The 17,564-nt window shown below is 46.6% G+C and overlaps 2 protein-coding genes across 9 annotated transcripts in view; one reads left to right on the top strand and one right to left on the bottom strand.

Moving 5' to 3' along the window:
• Fam168b (family with sequence similarity 168 member B) overlaps positions 1-15,900 on the top strand; it is a 36,104-nt gene extending 20,204 nt beyond the window's left edge. For 3 of the 7 annotated variants that reach the window (XM_076558461.1, XM_076558460.1, XM_076558462.1), the window contains exons 3-8: positions 388-468; positions 4,842-4,877; positions 8,745-8,887; positions 8,964-9,162; positions 10,746-10,875; positions 11,600-15,900. In XM_076558461.1, coding sequence (XP_076414576.1) covers positions 388-468; positions 4,842-4,877; positions 8,745-8,887; positions 8,964-9,162; positions 10,746-10,858 — 572 coding nt within the window. In that variant the 3' untranslated portion in view covers positions 10,859-10,875; positions 11,600-15,900. The remainder of the gene's footprint in view (positions 1-387; positions 469-4,841; positions 4,878-8,744; positions 8,888-8,963; positions 9,163-10,745; positions 10,876-11,599) is intronic. The other 4 variants (XM_076558463.1, XM_076558465.1, XM_076558467.1 and 1 more) reach the window with 3 other exon arrangements.
• Positions 15,901-16,448: 548 nt separating this feature from the next.
• Arhgef4 (Rho guanine nucleotide exchange factor 4) overlaps positions 16,449-17,564 on the bottom strand; it is a 66,316-nt gene continuing 65,200 nt past the window's right edge. For both annotated transcript variants that reach the window (XM_076558458.1, XM_076558459.1), the window contains exon 11: positions 16,449-17,515. In XM_076558458.1, coding sequence (XP_076414573.1) covers positions 17,364-17,515 — 152 coding nt within the window. In that variant the 3' untranslated portion in view covers positions 16,449-17,363. The remainder of the gene's footprint in view (positions 17,516-17,564) is intronic.

Raw genomic sequence — 17,564 nt, 5'->3', positions numbered from 1 at the left:
CCGGCTACTTACTGTTCTGAGATAGTTGTTTTGGCCCTGGGATTGAACGTAGGGCCTCGCACATGCTAAGGGTGCACTCCACACTAAGTTGCACATCTGCCCCTCTATTCAGCTATTCTGGACAGTGGACTGCTGACTCAGTTTCTGCCTAGTCTTTTTTTTTTTTTTTTTTTTTTTTTCTTGTAGAATGTGAGCATTCAATTATAGATCTCACAGACTGGGTTACGTTTGTGACTTACCAAAATTCTGAAGAAAGAAGATAACTAGAGACAATTTTGTTTGAGCACAGTGTGTGGAGTTCTAGAAACAGATAAGGAGGCCTGGTGTTCAGGTGGCTGCACTTTTTCATTGATAATGAATGCTATTGTGATGTGTGTTTCCCTGCAGCTGGTTTTCCTGTGGGCTACGCAGCAGCTCCTGCTTATTCTCCTAACATGTACCCTGGAGCAAATCCTACCTTCCAAACAGGTATGTACTGCATGGCAGATGTCTTGTGTGTAGCTGGGGGAGGAGGTATGGAACTAGGATTTGTGGTTGGGTGGCTTTCTACGTTCGTAAATGAACCTGTCAGTGAGTTTAATCCAAGCTTAGCCCCCAGTACACGTAAGCTTTGCTTTACTGAGTTTCTCAGATTCTCCCGCCACAGTCTCTGGACTATATGGGTAATTCCTTGTGCTAGATACCTGTTCTTAGGATAGGGCTTAGTGCTAGGAACTGAAGACTGTTTTGTCATTGAGGTCTGTTCACAGAGCTATGGTTATATTTTAAAAAGCAAACTTTGTTTTCTGTATATAGTATATGAGAACATTTTCAGATTTGAGAAATTGCTGGTTAAAATTGAGAAGAGTTTGTTTGACTCTGAGTTGCATAAAGATTTAGTGAGATTTTTCTCCTGCACCTTCTGGTGCGAGCTGTCCGCTTCTCTTGGGCTTCACTTACTCAGGATAATGTGATTCCTTTGAGGGTGTTGGCTCATGGGAGATCTCTGGCGAGGCCGCTGGGACAGTTCTTTGCTCCATACAGCTCTAGACTCACAATTGCTTTGGGTAGAAGAGAAACCAACAGTGCCCTTCCTGTGAATTCCTTACTTGTGACTCAAAAAGTCTGCCAGCTTACCCATCTCTTCTGGGCCCAGCCTGACTGCCTTTCTTAGATCAGACCCAGAGGGAAACTGGGATTTGGTCTTTCTGCTTCAGTGTTTTTTGTCTTAGGTTCATGTCTCTGCTCACTTAAGCCATGTGAGTGTACATGGCAATGTACCCAGCAGAAGCTTAATGGTTGCCCATCTCTGGGAGACAAGAGTCTCTACTTGAACCTCCTAGCTCTTTCCCCTGGTGGCCTCTTTCTCCAGAAAGCTCCTCCCTCTTGTGATTTTTGTCTGGCTCCTTTTCACACACTTGGTCTCTGAGCCTGTCATTGAGACTGCTGTGAAACATCTTCTGCAGTTGTTCATAGTGTTACTCAGCAAGGGAGTCAACAGCTCTGCACCCTCTCCTGGTAAGGCCTTTACATTCTGTAGCTTCCTTTCAAACAGTGCTCTTGTGTGTATCACCCAACAAACTGCACGTATATAGAGTGTGCATTTCCTTTCTGCTGTGAAGTGTATCCCTGTCACAGTTGGTGTGAACAGATCTGTTTGGACACATTTTGTTCTGCCCATTTCAACTTTACTAGGCTCCAAAGAATCACAGATGTGTTTTCTTTGCTATAGATGAGTTGTGTTTTCTGAATTTTTATGTAAGTGGAATCACATAGAATGTACTTTATTTTGGGACTGGCATCTTTTACTGGGCGTAAGTACTTGGACTTTCCTGTTGTACCTGTAATTACTTCCTCCCTTCCATTGTTAGGTTGTGCCCATTATATGGGAAACATCACTTGCTTCTCTGTTGGCTAGCTAATGGCATGTGTGCTGTTTGAGTTTGGGGTTTATATTTAAAATTCATTGTGCAAGTGAAATTTTCTGGATGTTTTTAGCATAAATCTGTGTGTACATGCTTTCATGTATTTTGTTGAGTAAATACAAAGGGATGGATTAGCTGATTCTTAGTGCAGGTAAGAAACTGCCAAAAAGTCTTGCAGAGTGTCTGCTCTGAGTTCCCCTCAGTTGTGCATTGACCAGTTCTAATCCTCTGGGGTGATCAGTCCTTCCCCTCCTGCTGTACTAGTGGGTATCTAATGATTTACAGTTGTGGTTTTGTTTTGAACGGCCACCACAGTAGCACTGATTATCTTTTCATGTGTTAATTTACCATTTGACTGTCTTTGGTAAAGAGTTGTGCTTCTGGGCCTGGTCTACCAGATACTTGGGAGGCTGATGCAGAAGGATCAGAAGGTCAAGGCTACAGAGAGTGAGTTCAAGGCTAGCCTGAACAACTTAGAGAGACTCAGTTTCTTATAAATAGTGAATGAGGGACTAAAATGGAGAGATGGTTCAGTGGTGGAGAGCAGTTGTTACCATTGCAAATCTTAGATCCTAGCACCCATGTGAGGCAGCTCACAACTATCTGTAACTGTAGCTCCAGGGGATCTGATGCTGACCTGCATACATGGGTGCAGACACATAACACATAGTTAAAAATACATAAATACTTAATTTAAAAAATAGAATGAGGGCTTTGGATAAAATCAGTGATGGAGCAGTTGCCAGCTTGTGCAAGGGTGTGTTCAATCCTTCCTCACACCCTCCAAAAGGAGGGAGATATGTGTATCTTTAACATTGTATCGGTTACTAAGTTTGTTTTTAAGGCAGTGATTTTATTTTTACAGGTTTTGTTTGGAGATTTGTTTTTCTTTTTTCTGTGTGAGCATTTGTTTACATGTATATGTGTACCACCTGCATGTCAAGTACCTGCAAAGGCCAGAAGAGAGTGTTGGTTCCCCTGAAACTGGAGTTACAGGTGGTGTGAGCCACTGTGTACATGCTGAAAACTGAACCTGGGTCTTCTACAAGAGTAGCAAGTGCTCTTAACTTTTGTTTTGTTGTTTGTTTATTTTTTATTATGTGTATGTGTTCCTGTGTGAGTTTCTTTGTTGTGTGTGCACATGCCCCAGAAGCCAGAGAGAACATCAGATCCCGGATCAGGAGTTACAGGCAGTTGTGAGCTCCCTAATATGGGTTCCGAACCCAGATCTTGTGCAAGAGCAGTGTGGAGTTGTAATCACTGAGCCTGCTCTCCAGTGTGTGTGTGTGTGTTCCTGCTCTCCCTGCTTGGGGTGTCTTGAACTCCTGGGCCTCAGCCTCCTGAGTAGCTGGAAGTGAGATATACTATTGACTTGCTTAGAGACCAACTTTGTTCTGTTGCTGGGTTTTTAAGAATAATTTATCATATTCATGATTACAGAGGTTTTTCTCCTAGTTTTTTCCCCTTCTGGATGTCTTTCACAGAGCAGAAGTTTTAAAAATTTGGTAAGATTATCATTCTGTTCTTTTGTGGATTACATTTCTGATATCCTGAAAACCTGCCGAAAGCGATGATTTTCTTGCCTTTCCTTCCAGCAGTTTTGGCTGGTATGTTTAGGGCCTTGGTTCATTTGGAGCTCATTGTGTGTAGCACTAGGTTAGAGGTGTGTTTTTGTGGATTGGTGCCCACAGAGGCTGGAAAACGGCACCAGAGACCCTGGAACTGGAGTTACAGGTGCTTGTGAGCTGCCCCGTGGATGCTAGGGTGAACCTGGGTCCTGAGCAAGAGCAGTGAGTGCTCTGCACCCCAAACCATCTCCCCACCCCTTTTTCCTAGTCTACTTGCAGGTTATAGGAGCCTTTCTGTCTTAAAGGTGTGTGTGCCCGGAGTCTTAGGATGTGTGTATTTCTAGAAAGCTTTTGACATTAAAGCAAGGGGCTGGGGGTGGTGTGGCCTAGTTAGTAGAGTGCTTCTCTAGTGTACACAAATCCCAGACTACATAAACTTAGAGTGGTGGCTCATTGTGGAGCTAGAGGCAGGAGGATTGGAAATGAAGGCTAGTCGTCTTCTGTACGGTGGATTTAAGTTTTCCTGGGCTGTGTGACACTGTGTCTCAGGAAGGGAGGAGGAGGAGTGAGTGAGTCTGCTGCTGTCACTGTGTTTGAAGGCCTGTCTGTCCAGACCCCACTGGACTCTACTGCTGTCATTTTGTGGTGGCTCTTCCTGGGTGACAGTGGTACTGTTCCGTCCTTGTGGACTTGTTCCTGTGGGTGACAAGGCTCTAGTAGTTCTTTACGCGCCTGCCCTTTCCTAATCATGATCATGCCACGGATATGCCTTCTTCTTCCTCGTTCACTTTGTGCCTCTCGGGGCTAAATAAATAGGACTCTTGACCTCTGTCAGGACCTCTTGGGGTTTCTGGCCCACAGGCTATCTCAGTCCTGTGCTTTCTGGGAGCTGCTGTGGAAGCCCTTGTTCATGCCCTGGCCGGAGTCCTAATCTGGGCACTCTTGTGCAGAAGCCTGGGACTCTTGCCTTACTTTTCTTCAGTCCTTGCCCTCTTTCTTAGTTCCCACTGGCTTTTGCTGGGTATTTCCTTCAGTAGCTTCCCAAGAGATTAGGAGGGAGTCATGTTTTAGAGCCCCCCCCAAACAAAATCCATTTTCCTGCACCTGTACCCCACCTCCCAATAGTGCTCTGGATAGTGACTTAAGGTCTATCAGCCATTGCCCCTAGGATTGTGAAGGCCTCACACTGAGAAATGGCCAATATTTTTGTGTATTTGGAATGAAGATCGACTTAATGCTACATATTGAATCTGTTTATGAATTTGAATTTATATCTTTTGCCTCCTTTAAATCTGTAACAGCTTGCCTAACCTTAAAACAAACCTTTGTCCTTTTTTAAAAACTGATTTTTGTCTGTTCTTGTTTGCAGTGCTGGAGCTTGAACCCAGGGTCTTGCACATGCTAGGCAAGTGCTCCGTCTGAGCTGTGTTCTGACCCTTGTGTTTGTTTGTTTGTTGTTTGCCTTGGAGACTTCAACACTCATGTGTATGAGTGTTTGCCTGCATGTGTGTGTGTGCACCATGTGTGTGCCCAATGCCAGAGGAGGCCAGAAGAGGGTGTCAGATCCCCTGGAACTGGAGTTAGAGCTGGTTATGGGCTGCCATGTGAGTGTGGGGAACTGAACCCAGGTCCTCTGTAAGAGTAGCCAGTGCTCTTAACCTGAGCATTCTCTCCAGCCTATGCTTGATGTAATGAATCGGGTCGGACTGTGTAGCCTAGGCCAGTCTTGAATTCTCCATCCTCTCGCCTCAGCTTCCTGAGTGCTAAGAGTTAGATGTAGTGTTATACCTCTTTAGAGTTTTCATTAGAAGCAATTTCAGGTGCATACCCACGCTTGTGAGAGTGCAGTCCCTGCTTCCCCAACCCCTTGGCTCTGATTGCTACCAGCTCCGAGTTGGGATTTCATCTATACTGCCATTGCTTTTCCTGTGGTGTTTTGAAGCAGCTCGTACATCATGTTGATGATTTTTAGAAATATTTCTTAAAGCATGTGTAATACTATCATCATACCTAAAGTATTTATTATTAGTGCTCCAGTTTCCAAATGTGCCATGTATATCATGGGTGTTTATTTTTGTTTTTTTATTATGCCGTGCCGAAAGTGGGTCCTGTTTTTTAAGGCCATGTGAAACTGACTAGCACTACAAGTTCTAATGTGGTCCCAGATTAACACCTAGCATCTGTTCTCAAAGTGTGACATGCTTGAGCATTGAGTGTTGATATTTCCTTCATGTGATATTAGTGATTCCTCAGGATTTCACTCTCCCTTTTGTATTTTTGGTTTTAAGTAATGCACCCATACTGACCTCAGATCCACAGTCTCCTGCCTCAGTTTTCAGAGTGCAGGGGTTACGAAATTGTAAGTTCTGGCAAGATGGCTCAGTTGAGGTTCGTGGAAATAATGGGGCAGAAGCTAGCTTGAAACGGTTGAGTGGGAGTCAGTTATTAGCAAGGCCAACTGTGAGGTGATTGTTCTGTCAGTCGTGGTTGTTTGTGGTCAGTGAAGAACTGGTTTGACGGGGAGGGGCTTGATTTCCCTGCCCCAGCCCCCACAGTCCCTTTCTTTGTATGAGCCTTGCTCCCCACTCGGAGTTGGTTTCCCTCTCCTGCGTAGGCATTGCTGTGAGTGTTCTGCTTCCCTGTGCTTGCTACTAAAAGTCATCCACAGCAGGACCTGGCTCCGTGTCTGTGACGGACAGATGGACAGATGCTGTCCTGATTCCGTGGCGTGGCCTAGTGGTGGGTGCTTCCTCTTCTCATGATGAGAGTTTTCACTTGGAGTAACAGGTTAGGGCTGCCCTAGACCTTCCCCTTTCGGTGTCACTGGAACCTGAACTGGAAGAATCTTAAATTGCTTTTCCCTGACTTAAAAATGGTTTACAAATACGCTGTATAATTGGCATATAATTAAGCTGAGCATATTTAAAACTGCATATACCATCATGAAGCCAAAGCACTTACCTGTGGATAGATCCCACAGCCACTTGGAGAGCGAGCATGCCCCTCGTGACCCTGCTAGGCCCTGTCTCTTACAGGTGCCTCTACCTCGTGTCCTACCACCCTGCAGACCAGCCTTTACCACAGGGGCCTTGGGGGCCTAAGATCCAAGCTGTGGTGGTCTCTATGTGCTCTTCTCTACTTACTTGCTTTAAAACCCCTGATGGAAATCTGGATATTTGGCTCTCTTGGCAAAGCACCAGTATTGAAAGTTGGTGTATTTAAAACTGGTAGATATTATAGAAGTTGTTAATTCTCTCTGCTAATAATATAATTAAAACATTAAAATTTCAAATTAAAATTGTTTATGCCTGGTTCATTCTTTTAAAATTGAGACACAATTTATGTGCAAACATTCAAATATTTAGTGTGTATTTAGATGAATTTTTACAGTTGGATTTTAGTACTGTGGAGCTATCACCCAAAAAATTTTGGGACACTTTTCATTATTCTAGAAGGGCTTCCTTTTCCTCTCCCCTTCCTGATTTCTTCCAGATATTTAAAACTTTGGAATTTCAAAATATATATATGCCATGTCTGTTCCTTTCTAGGTAGACTGGGCAGTTGTTACATAGGTAAATGATCATTTGTTATATGCTGTTTCATGTCTCGCTTTGAAAATCCAATGAGGTTTGAGATTCATTGTAAGTTTTTTTGTTTTGTTTTGTTTTGTTTGTTTTTTTTTAGTGATTGCTAAGTAGTTTTATATGTCTGGATCACAGAGTCGCCTGTTGATGAAGATTTATGAGTAAGGCTGGAGAACATGCTTTCCAAGTTCTGTTGTGGACCCTAGGGGCTGTTGCTTGCATCTGAGACATGTGTCTGTAGCATGAGAGCTTGTAATTCTGACACTCCCATGGACAGCTGAGTACTCTGTGCCACAAGTTTGCACCAACAAGACCGTGAAGGCCACCATGGCCTCTTCAGAAAGCTTGTGCAGAGGTAGAATTGATGAGAACTGAAAGCTGTCTTCAGAGTACAAGTGTGGTGTTTGTTGTGTTTGGATGGTTGTACACTGCCACCACAGTGTGTGGTTGCATTCTTTTGAAAGGACCTTAATTGCAGGGTGAAAAAAATGTATGTGCCATTAATGCCAAGTTGAGCCGAGGGAGGCCATAGCACTTCTATTCCAGCAGGACAGGACATTCTCACTTTCTTCCCCTGGCCACTGCCTTGAGGTTTTCAGTCACTGACCTCTTCCTAGGGTTTCCCGTCAGCTGTCTGGCTTTCACTAAATACAGTTATCGTGGAGCTTGCCCTGTGTATCAGCAGCAGTTGGTTTCCATGGATGCACCGGAGTCTGGTTATTGGCCAGTTGGCTGTGGTCTGAACTCTCCTGGCCCTAGGGAAGACCCATAGGTCTGATGTTCCCTCAGTAGCTGCTTAGTCTGCCCTTCTAGAGCCCTTCCTCAGCTTCTGAACACATCTTGGAGCCAGGCTGCTTCCTCACCTTCTTGCCACCTGAGCATACAGCTTCTGGAAGGATTGCCTGTAGGGCTACCATTTTCTCTTCTCCTTTTGGTCATGTAGCTTTATGTGTTGTATTTCTTTTCTTTTTAAAAAATTATTTGGCTGTGTGTGTCTTGTGTGGGGGTTTTTGCATGTAAGTCCAGTACTCTTGGAGGGCAGAAGAGGAGGTTGGATCTGTGGAGCTACAATTAAAGGTGGTTTTAAGTGACCCATTGTGGGTGCTGGGAACTGAACTTGGGTCCTCTAGAATAGCAATATGTGCTCTCACTGCTGAACTGTTTCCTTGACATCTTCTCATGTCTTCTGTTTCATAATCTGCTTTTTTTTTTTTTTTATCTTTGGTGACTCACATCTTTATACTACAATGCTTTGCTGAGCTTATCGTTTGGTTGGTTTCTTTAGTTTTGCTGTAACGAGCAACATAGAGATAAGCTTGCTTGCAGTGAAGTTTTTGTGTGTACATGCTTATTTCCCTAAGATAGACTTTTGGACCTTATTTGCAGGGTGAAAAGGTATATGTGCCATTAATGCCCAGTTTAGCCGAGGGAGGCTATCACACTTCCTATGCCAGCAAGACAGGACAGGTTCTTCTGTGCATAGCTGGTCTACAGAACTTACCACTATACACACATACTTGCAACAAAGCTAAGACACCTAGGTCTCACGAGAGAGAGACAGGGCTACGGTGTCAACAGATCTTCACTGTGTTAATTAATGATTGGTAGTAGCCCTGGCTCCTCCCTGTGCAGTTGTCCTTGTCTGGCATTGGCCGGGTGAACTCAGGCTTTTCGCTTCTTTGTTCCAGGCTACACTCCTGGTACACCTTACAAAGTGTCCTGTTCCCCAACCAGCGGAGCTGTGCCACCATACTCCTCCTCCCCCAACCCCTACCAGACGGCCGTGTACCCGGTGAGAAGTGCCTACCCCCAGCAGAGTCCGTATGCCCAGGTATGCTTGGGCATGCCCTGCACCTCGGGGAGGGCTGGTTCCCTCACATCCCTACAGCCCTGGGACCCTCTGGCAGTTGTCTCTGTTTTCCCCACAGCAAGGCACCTACTATACACAGCCTCTGTATGCAGCACCCCCTCACGTCATTCACCACACCACGGTGGTGCAGCCCAATGGCATGCCAGCCACTGTCTACCCTGCTCCCATCCCTCCTCCTCGAGGCAGCGGGGTCACCATGGGCATGGTTGCTGGAACCACAATGGCCATGTCAGCAGGTGAGTCCTAGTTCTTGGTGGGTGTAGTCTGCGGCAGCCTGAGAGCTGGCTGAAATGGGGAGAGTCCTTGAAGTTCTGACCTTTGGCATTCGATTCTCACGGCTTCAGTTGTATGGAAGGACTGCCCCTCCCCTCTTCCCTTTCTCCTTTCATGAGCAAGTCAAGTAACCTTCTCCACTGTGGAGCATAACTGAACAGCGCACTTTTTAGGGAGCTGGGTGGTCACTTGGCAGTAGGAATGAGGAGTCTCAGGTAACCCTCATTTGGCTCCATCTCCAGTGAGCAGCAGGGTAGGTACTTTGTATTCCAGATGGGCCAGCTGTCTCTGTTGGTCGTGTTGCAGTATGAGGACGTGTTTAAGAAAGCTGGCTTCGTGTTGATAGAGGGGTAGCTGCTTGTCAACCCTGGGCCAGTTACGAACTGAATCAGGGAAGTGGGGTGGGGCATACCTCCATGGAACCTTGGGATTTGGTAGAAGGCCTAAAGATGACTTCACCTCTTGACCTTTCAGTATATGTAGCTGCCTTTACGTTTTCCACACAAGGTCACTTGTTCTCCATGACTAGGATTTAAGAAGGGGGAAAAAAATCAAGCCATTCCATAAAAAAGTGTTCTGGACTTCAGCATAAGAAAATCATGTCAGACATAGCACTGTGGCATTCTGTTTACTTCTGCTTAGAATCGCCATTTGATTTTTCTGAGTTTGTTGTTAAAGTGTAGAAGGCTAGCCCAGACTGCTGCCACCTGCCTGGGGACAGCTCCCGGAGGAGGGGGTGTGAGCAGCAAGCATTTACCCCACCTTGAGTTGTGGGGGTGTGGTTTAACCTCAGAGTCATGCAGGCCATTGTGGAGTGTACATGTTCATGGAGTTAGAACTCCCTTGTGCATATGATCATGTTCTTTCTTTACCCTCCTTCCTACCTCCTCCTCATGTGTGTGTCTGTTCTTATCTCTCTTCCCTCCTCCCTCCCTCCCTCCCCCCCCTCCCCTCCCTCCCTCCCTCCCTCCAGTGTACAACTGTGTTAAGTATACCCACGTTACTCTGAAGCAGGTCTCCAGAGTACTCTGAAGCAGGTCTCCAGAGTGTTCACCCTGAATTGAAAACTCCTGTACCCATTAAACAGATGCTCTCTTTTTCCTTCCCCGAGCTCTGGCATCCGCTATTCTGTGTTCTGTCTCTGAATTTGACAATCTTCAGAACCTCATACAAGTAGGAACACACACTGTCCTTTACCTCACTGGCTTTTTCACTTAGCACAGTGTTCTCCAAGTTCACTTCTGTTTCTTGTGTCAGGATTTCCTTCCTTTTGAAGAGGAGTAATACTTACTTTTTCTTTTTATAGCCATGTAATCTGCCAAAATTAGTGTGCATACTATGATCGCCAACTGCTGTGCTTATAATGCCGTTCAGCACTTGGGGATAATCTGTTCAGAGTTTTGACCCTTCTGGTTCAAGACCATTCCTCTTCCCCTGTGTCTCCCTCACAAGGAATCCAAGTCATGTGCTTTTCAGAGGCCACATGGTGGAGCTCTGCAGGAGAGATCACCTAAGTCTTTTGTGTGAAGTGTTCTCTTTCTTCCAGGTACCCTGCTGACTGCTCATTCTCCAACTCCTGTGGCCCCTCACCCAGTCACTGTCCCTACATACCGAGCCCCAGGAACACCCACCTACAGCTATGTGCCCCCTCAGTGGTGATTACCCTGCAAATTCATGTAAGTACTAGTGAAGGATGCTGGCTGGCTGGGTCCTGGTGAAGGTGCATTTCCCTGAGGAAATGGAAAACTGACCTCAGATTTAAGCACTATTCCAGTTTGCTTCTCTGTTCCTGTGATAAATCTGAGCAATAGCAACTTGGGGGAAGGGAGGGTTGGTCCGGCTTACAGTTACAGTCCACCGTAATGGGAATCCAAGGCAGGAACTGAAGCACAGACCATGGAGGATGACTGCTTACCGACTTGCTCCGCTACCTTCCTTATACATCTTAGCTCACCAGCCCAGGAATCAACCTCCAGACCAGACCTCATTAATTAGCAATCAAGAAAATGCCACACAGACATGTGCACGGGCCAGCCTGACACAACAGGTCCTCAATTGAGATTCCCTCTTGCTAAGCACTAAGAGAAAGGCGCACCCACTCTTTACTTGGGGACAGTGCAGAGCTTTCTGTTTTTATTCTTACTGGGATGTCCCAAAGCAGAGGAAGAAAGGAAGCCATTGAGTGTTAAGCTGTTCCTACTGCATCTTGCTGCTTCTGTAATGGGAAGGTATCACCCTTGTGTTTGCTGCAGTTTGTAGGGTTCCAGTTAACAATGGGGGCATATTGTGCAAGGTGTGTCTGTAAGGTAGGGGAACCAGGGGCAGCAGTTCTGGCTACTGCTGCCCTCTGGAGTAGTTGAAGCAGAGGTGCCTGTCTGACTGTCTGTCGTTCTTTCCCAGGTTTGAGGATGGAGCTGTGCAGTCACTTCATTGAGTTCCACAGCTGGTGCTGCAGGCCTTGTGCCTCCAACCAGGACTTTCTTCTTAATGCTCTCGACACTTAGCTAAACACGACTGCGGCCCAGCCCAGCAGGCCCCAGCTCGCTAGTCTCCAGCTAACTCTGGGGGTTGGTTTTAAAGCAAATCCTGTTTTGTGGACTGCCTGGCACATTTTGTAGCTAACTGTAATGATAAAAAGGGAGTATCACTCTATTCTAATCCTATCTAGATGAATGCATGTTTATAAAAACAAACACAGAAACAAAGCTTGCTCAATCTACCTGCAGTGACTGATGCAAAACCATCATATGCAAAACCCAGAGGACTGGCCCTGTTCTGCAGCCTGTGTCACTCATGTGCTGTTGTAGTGTGTGCCCGGTCTCCCAGTTACACGTGTGCACGTGAGTGTCCTCAAGGAGCATCGAGCACTGGAGGGATTCTTGGGGTGATGGGGGTTGCCAGTTAGGGACACAGACTTGTAGTTTTCAGCGACCTGTTTTCTTTTTGGCACTGACGAACCTGGAGGGAGCTGCAGGGACTGGGAGAGTGTGAGTCTCTGGTGGCAGCAGAGCAGCAGCAGGTATAGTAGGGTCCCCTCCTTCATTCTAGCTGACATGTGGTCTGAGAAGCAGGCATGTACCTGAAGCCTATCAGGAAATAGGAGCGCTGGGTGGCCAGTACAGCTGGGGTGAAGGGTGGTCTGTGTGTCAATAGAGCAGGGTCTCTGCCGGCTGAATTTCCACTGTGTGTCTACAGGACAATGTTTGGGTGTCTGTTGGGAAAGTCCAGTGCAGAACTAAACTATCTTCCTAAGAGGGAAGACGTCAGAGAGGAACAGCCACACTGAGGTGTCTTTTGCTCTATTTCACTTAGGGAATCATCCCTTTCTTTCCCCTGGAAAAATAATTGAGTCTGCTAAAAACACATAGGCACTGCTGTATTCACCCCACAAAGAAGGGCAGAGACTTCAGCTGTGTGCTGTGGAGAATGTTGTATATTTAAGACTGGTTAAAAGGGAATAAGTGTATTTTTAAGTTAGTTCCTCGTGTTTGTTGTAGAGAAGCAGGGCTGTGATTATGTCTAAAAATGTAGAAGTAATGTAGCTTGTCCCGGGGTCATCAGGTTCACCTGATGATGACCTGTCCTCTGTCTAGCTGGGGTGGGGCCTAGAAAGCCTGCATAAATGTCCTGTGAGCCTCCTTTGCCATCTTTTTGTGTGGCTAACGGCACTCAGCACCGAGCACATGTGGAGAGTGGAAAGGGCCAGGCCGTTTTGGACTGCGCTTGCCTGTCCGGATCTGTTGTGGGAGAGATTTTTGAGTGTGTAATCTGAGCATGTACATAAGAAATCAAGAAGGTTCTTTTTGCCTGTATATGCCCAACTTGAATCTGTGAGAGTTTCTGTTCAGTGAGGGTCAGAAGGGCAAGGCATGAGGACCACTCTGGAGTCTGTCAAGTGGGGGTGTGTTTTGTTTTTTCCCCATTGAAGTGCTGGGGTTTTGGTTGGAAGGCTGCTTGTCTCTGGCAGCTAGGTCAGGGCTTCCATGTTGGTGTGGAGGTTGCCTCATTAGCCATCAACTTGGCTAGAGGGTGGGTCATCTGAACAGTGAGACTTTGGAAACCTTATTTTTATAGTAGTGCTCTTCATAATTTGTTTTTAGCATTTTATTTTTTAAGGAGTTTTGGAAAATTTCTGCATGGATCAGTGTAAACAGAAGAGTTCTCATTCCTAATGTCCATGAACATAGAATGTTTATGGATGAGTATGTTTAATCACCTCATGAGCACTTAACCGTGTGTGTGTGTGTGTGTGTGTGTGTGTGTGTGTGTGTGTGTGTGTAAGTAACAAGAAAGCACACAGTGCACAGAGACAGAAACATTTGATGTAGGCACACAGCTTGTACCTGTACTTCATGTTGGGATTCCCACCCTTGTGGATGGTTTGCAATGTGGCTGGATCCAAGGTTTCCCCTGGACCCAACAGACAGAAGGTGGTTTTTCCAAGTGAATAATCAAAGATCAGTGGAACAAATGTACCCGTGATTTTTGCATGTGTTTGAAAAAGTCTCCTCACACACTCCCAACTAAACGTATCTATCTCCCTGCCTCTAAAAGGTAGAGTTATTTGCTTACGACAGGAAGTTATCAAGTCTTTGGGTCTGCTTGCAGCTGAACACAGTGTGTGTTTCCACGGGCCCTGAGTTCTCAGGAGAAAGGAAAGTGGGGTGGCATCCCCTCCTGCTGATTACATCAGCTTCACACACTTGCCCTGTAACTGTTAACACATCATTCCTTTTCTTTCAAATTGAATTGAGTGACTATCAGATACTTCTGTATTATACAACGCATCTGTGTGGAAGTCTTTTCTGTTTTGAAACCGTTAGGACATCAGCTGTGGAATTTGCTGGTGAAAGATCTCATCTGTCAGGTGAAAATAACAAACTATCACAGGTGGTGATTTCAACAGCATTCAGTTTCAGTAAAATTAAGGAACAGAACTTGGGTCAGTATTCTATTACACAGCTGCATAGTTATCCCAAAAACATTGAGGAACATTCCAAGAAAGTGTGCTTTTTATGTGCTTAACATTCCCAACTAGAGTCCTTCAGCTGAATTCTTTTAGAAGGTAATACTGGCAGGCAAAGGGCCTGATATCTGAACTTGACATCATTGTTAAGGATAGATATATAATTTTTTAAGTTTATTCTCTGCTGCCTCCCCTGAGGCTAGGGATCTTTCTTCCTCTGCTGCTGCTGCTGTTTGCAGTTTAAAGTTGGGTAGAGTTGTTGAGTGTTAAGGAACCTGCGAGCTCCCGGAGAAGTAGGGCCACCATCAGGAGTGGGCTAGTTAGGTGACAGGCTACATGGAAGAAGTGTGCTTCAGAACATGTCTCCTGTCTTGTGGTCTTCCTTGGAAGACCCATTGAGTGGCTGTCAGCCCACAGTTAGCACACTGGAGAGCAGCTTGTGCTTGTTGCAGAGGCGGTATTTCTGGCAGGAGGGAGGTCCTCAGTTCTGGACTGGCTACTGAGTGCCCACCTTTCCTCTGCCGTGCACCGGTGTCATTGCATCTGGTTCTGTTAGCCTGCAGTGCCAGGAGGCTGGAGGAACAGATTGGGTGTTTCTTGGGCATGCTACAGTGAGAGGAAACTCATTGGGGAAGTTTGAGCTCACCGGCCTCTCACTTGGACCTTTGTGAGAGGGCCTGTGCTTGAGAGAGGCTGGCTGGCATAAGCCTTAACCATTGGGGCTGCTTCCCATTTCCTCAGCTCTCCTTTCTGAATATTGGAGTACAGTATTACTGACTGGGCCACCTCCTCTCATTCAGCAGCTGACTTCTGTAGTTGTGGTATACCTCTGCTGGATGCACAGGACCTCCTAGGGCGCACTGGCAATTGTGGCAGCTGCTGGTCCTTTCCTCTGGTGCTTTCTGAGGGTTGCTGGAGGGCAGGAGTGCAGCTGGCCGAGCAGTGGCATGCAGAGCCTACGCTCCTGTCCAGCGCACCTCCCAGGTTTGCGTGTTTCCTGAGTTGCTTATCCTGCCCAGTCTTCTACGTTGATGGACTGATAGATACCCAGAAAGGATAATGTGGTTTCTGTAGGAACAGTTAAAATAATTCCCCATGTCTTAGAGGATTCCTTTCTTCCCTACCCCTCTTCATTTGAGAACAGAAAACCTGTGGAATAAATCTTACTAGAATTATGGGATGGGAGGTAGCAGCTTTTCTGTCTAGGGACTACAGTAGTTGTACATGAGAGGTGAGGACCTGATTGGTATAGCAGGCAGCTCCCAGGGAAGGGCAGTGGGTGGCTCTGGTGCAGACTGTTGGCAGTATAATAGACCAGTTTAGGTCACACTGGGGACTGGCTCCCAGCAGGGTTAGTGTGGCAGCTGGAGGTCCCGAGGAGCCTGTTAGGCTGTGACTGAACAGAAAAGGTTCTTCTTTTCTTAAACTTTTATTTTTAAATACTCTTTTTTACACTGTTTTCTTGGTACTTTTTTTATGCCTAAGTCAGCATTGTCTTCCAGTGTTAAAGGCATCCCTTGCCTCTTCATTGAACTTACGTGTCAATACAATAGGAATGGGCAGACTGTCCATCCCGAGCCAGTTCAATTAAATGTAAATTCATACTGTTTTAATTTTTTATGCAATCTGATGAGTAGATGAGCTCAGATTTAAAATCCTTAAAAGCACGTTTATTGTAACAGGAATTGTTATGTATTAATACTGCAGTTTTCAATAAAGATTGACTTGTGTTGCATATTCTGATTGTTTTCATGTGAGTTTTGTCAGAGGCAGTGGCATGACAGGCACACGCTGCCACTTCTCCCAGGCAGGAGAGTGCTAGGGGTTGGGGTGAGGCTGTGTGTTCAGCCCTCAGTGGCTTTGGTGGAGAGGGTCCTCCAAGGTGGTGTAGGAGGTGTAGGCTTATGTAGCTCCTCATTAGCCTCCTGTGCCCCTCAGTTTAGTAAGGGGGGATGCTGAGACCCAGAAATAACACGGAGCCCATCCCTTAGCTCACATGCCAATTACCTGTATACTCTGGGAGGTGGGAGGGAGTCTGTGCCTACCACCATCCATGGCTCCCTCACTTGCTTTCCTCCCCCTTCCTTCAGGCTTCGGTAACAGAGAGCCTAGCCACCTTAGCCCACCTCTACCAGGAGCCTTGCAGCTGCATCCTAGTGAGCAACACTTCCCTAGGCTGAGAACAGAGTAGCTGATGGAGAGGCAGGGTACCAGCCCCAGGAGGGATGGGCCAGCACATGAAAGGAAATTCACACATACGCCAACAATTGACCAGCAGCCAGGTTACTTTTCTTAAGTTTCTTTATGAAATTAAATGTGGTTTCTGGATTAAAGAAGGTACAGTGCAAGAGTAACTGACCATGCTTCTGAATCCTATGGGCTCTGCACTACATGCAGGCCTGGCTGTGTGCCCCACGAGGAGTCAGTCCATGCTAGGCCACAGAATTCAGTCCTTATGGCTTCTCACACTCACTAGGGTAAGGCAATCTTTCTGTGTCATTAACAATTCTCCCGATTCTCCATTGTTAGAGAAACAACATGACAAAATCGTAATGAACAGGGGCTGGGTATGTGTGCAGCCACCCCAGCCATAGGGGACTGTCACTAACCTGGAACCAGGCACACAGCTGACTGTACAGTTTTGTTTTGTTTTTTTCTCATTGCACATGTCACAAAGAGGGTGTCTGGCAGCCAGCAGTGTCTAGAGGAGCCAGGAGGCCTAAGGACAGCTATGGGTAGTTAGGAGTGCAGAATTCCTGGTTCCTGACCTCTGAAGTTGCAAGTGGGCTGGGGGCCTGAAAGGAGAAATAGCAGAGGGCGACACACCTGCTTTTGCAGGTGGCTCATGGCCACGGACTTTGGTCTCCTGCCCACCAAAAACAGGAGTGCAGATTAAGCTTTCCAAAGAACGCCTGGAGCAAATGAGCCTTGTTTGCACAGCCTGGCCGGTGGTTCTGAGCTGTGCCTTGCAGGCTTACCATTGGTGGAGGCCCTGTGCAGGTCCAGAGTATAGGCAGAGGCTGGTACCCGTGCGTCAGCAGTGGGGAAGAGGCCAGAGGCGGGGCCCAGACTTCATACAGCTCTGATGCTGTACCTGTTCACTTCCAGTTTCCAAAACAGGTAGAAGGCCTGATGGAGTAGGCCTTGAGGGAAGGCTGGGTCCGCAGAGTGCCGCCAGGTTGTCCGGTACGTGCTGGCTCACTTTCGGAAGGGTGCCAGTCGGCTGATGCTGTGCCAGAAGTTAGATGGCTTCCGCCTAGGCTCGGCTAGCACCAACACCTGCTGCTGGGGCCGGCTGGCAGGCAAGGATGGATGCTTGTGGCGGGTCAGGTACCCTGGCCTGCCAACAGCTGGGCAGGGAGAGACAGCAGGGGTCACAAGATAGAAGACAAAGGGTTT

Source organism: Peromyscus maniculatus, chromosome 21, assembly GCF_049852395.1.
Source record: "Peromyscus maniculatus bairdii isolate BWxNUB_F1_BW_parent chromosome 21, HU_Pman_BW_mat_3.1, whole genome shotgun sequence".
NCBI classification, from domain to species: Eukaryota; Metazoa; Chordata; class Mammalia; order Rodentia; family Cricetidae; genus Peromyscus; species Peromyscus maniculatus.
This window is presented reverse-complemented; position numbering and strand designations above follow the sequence as displayed.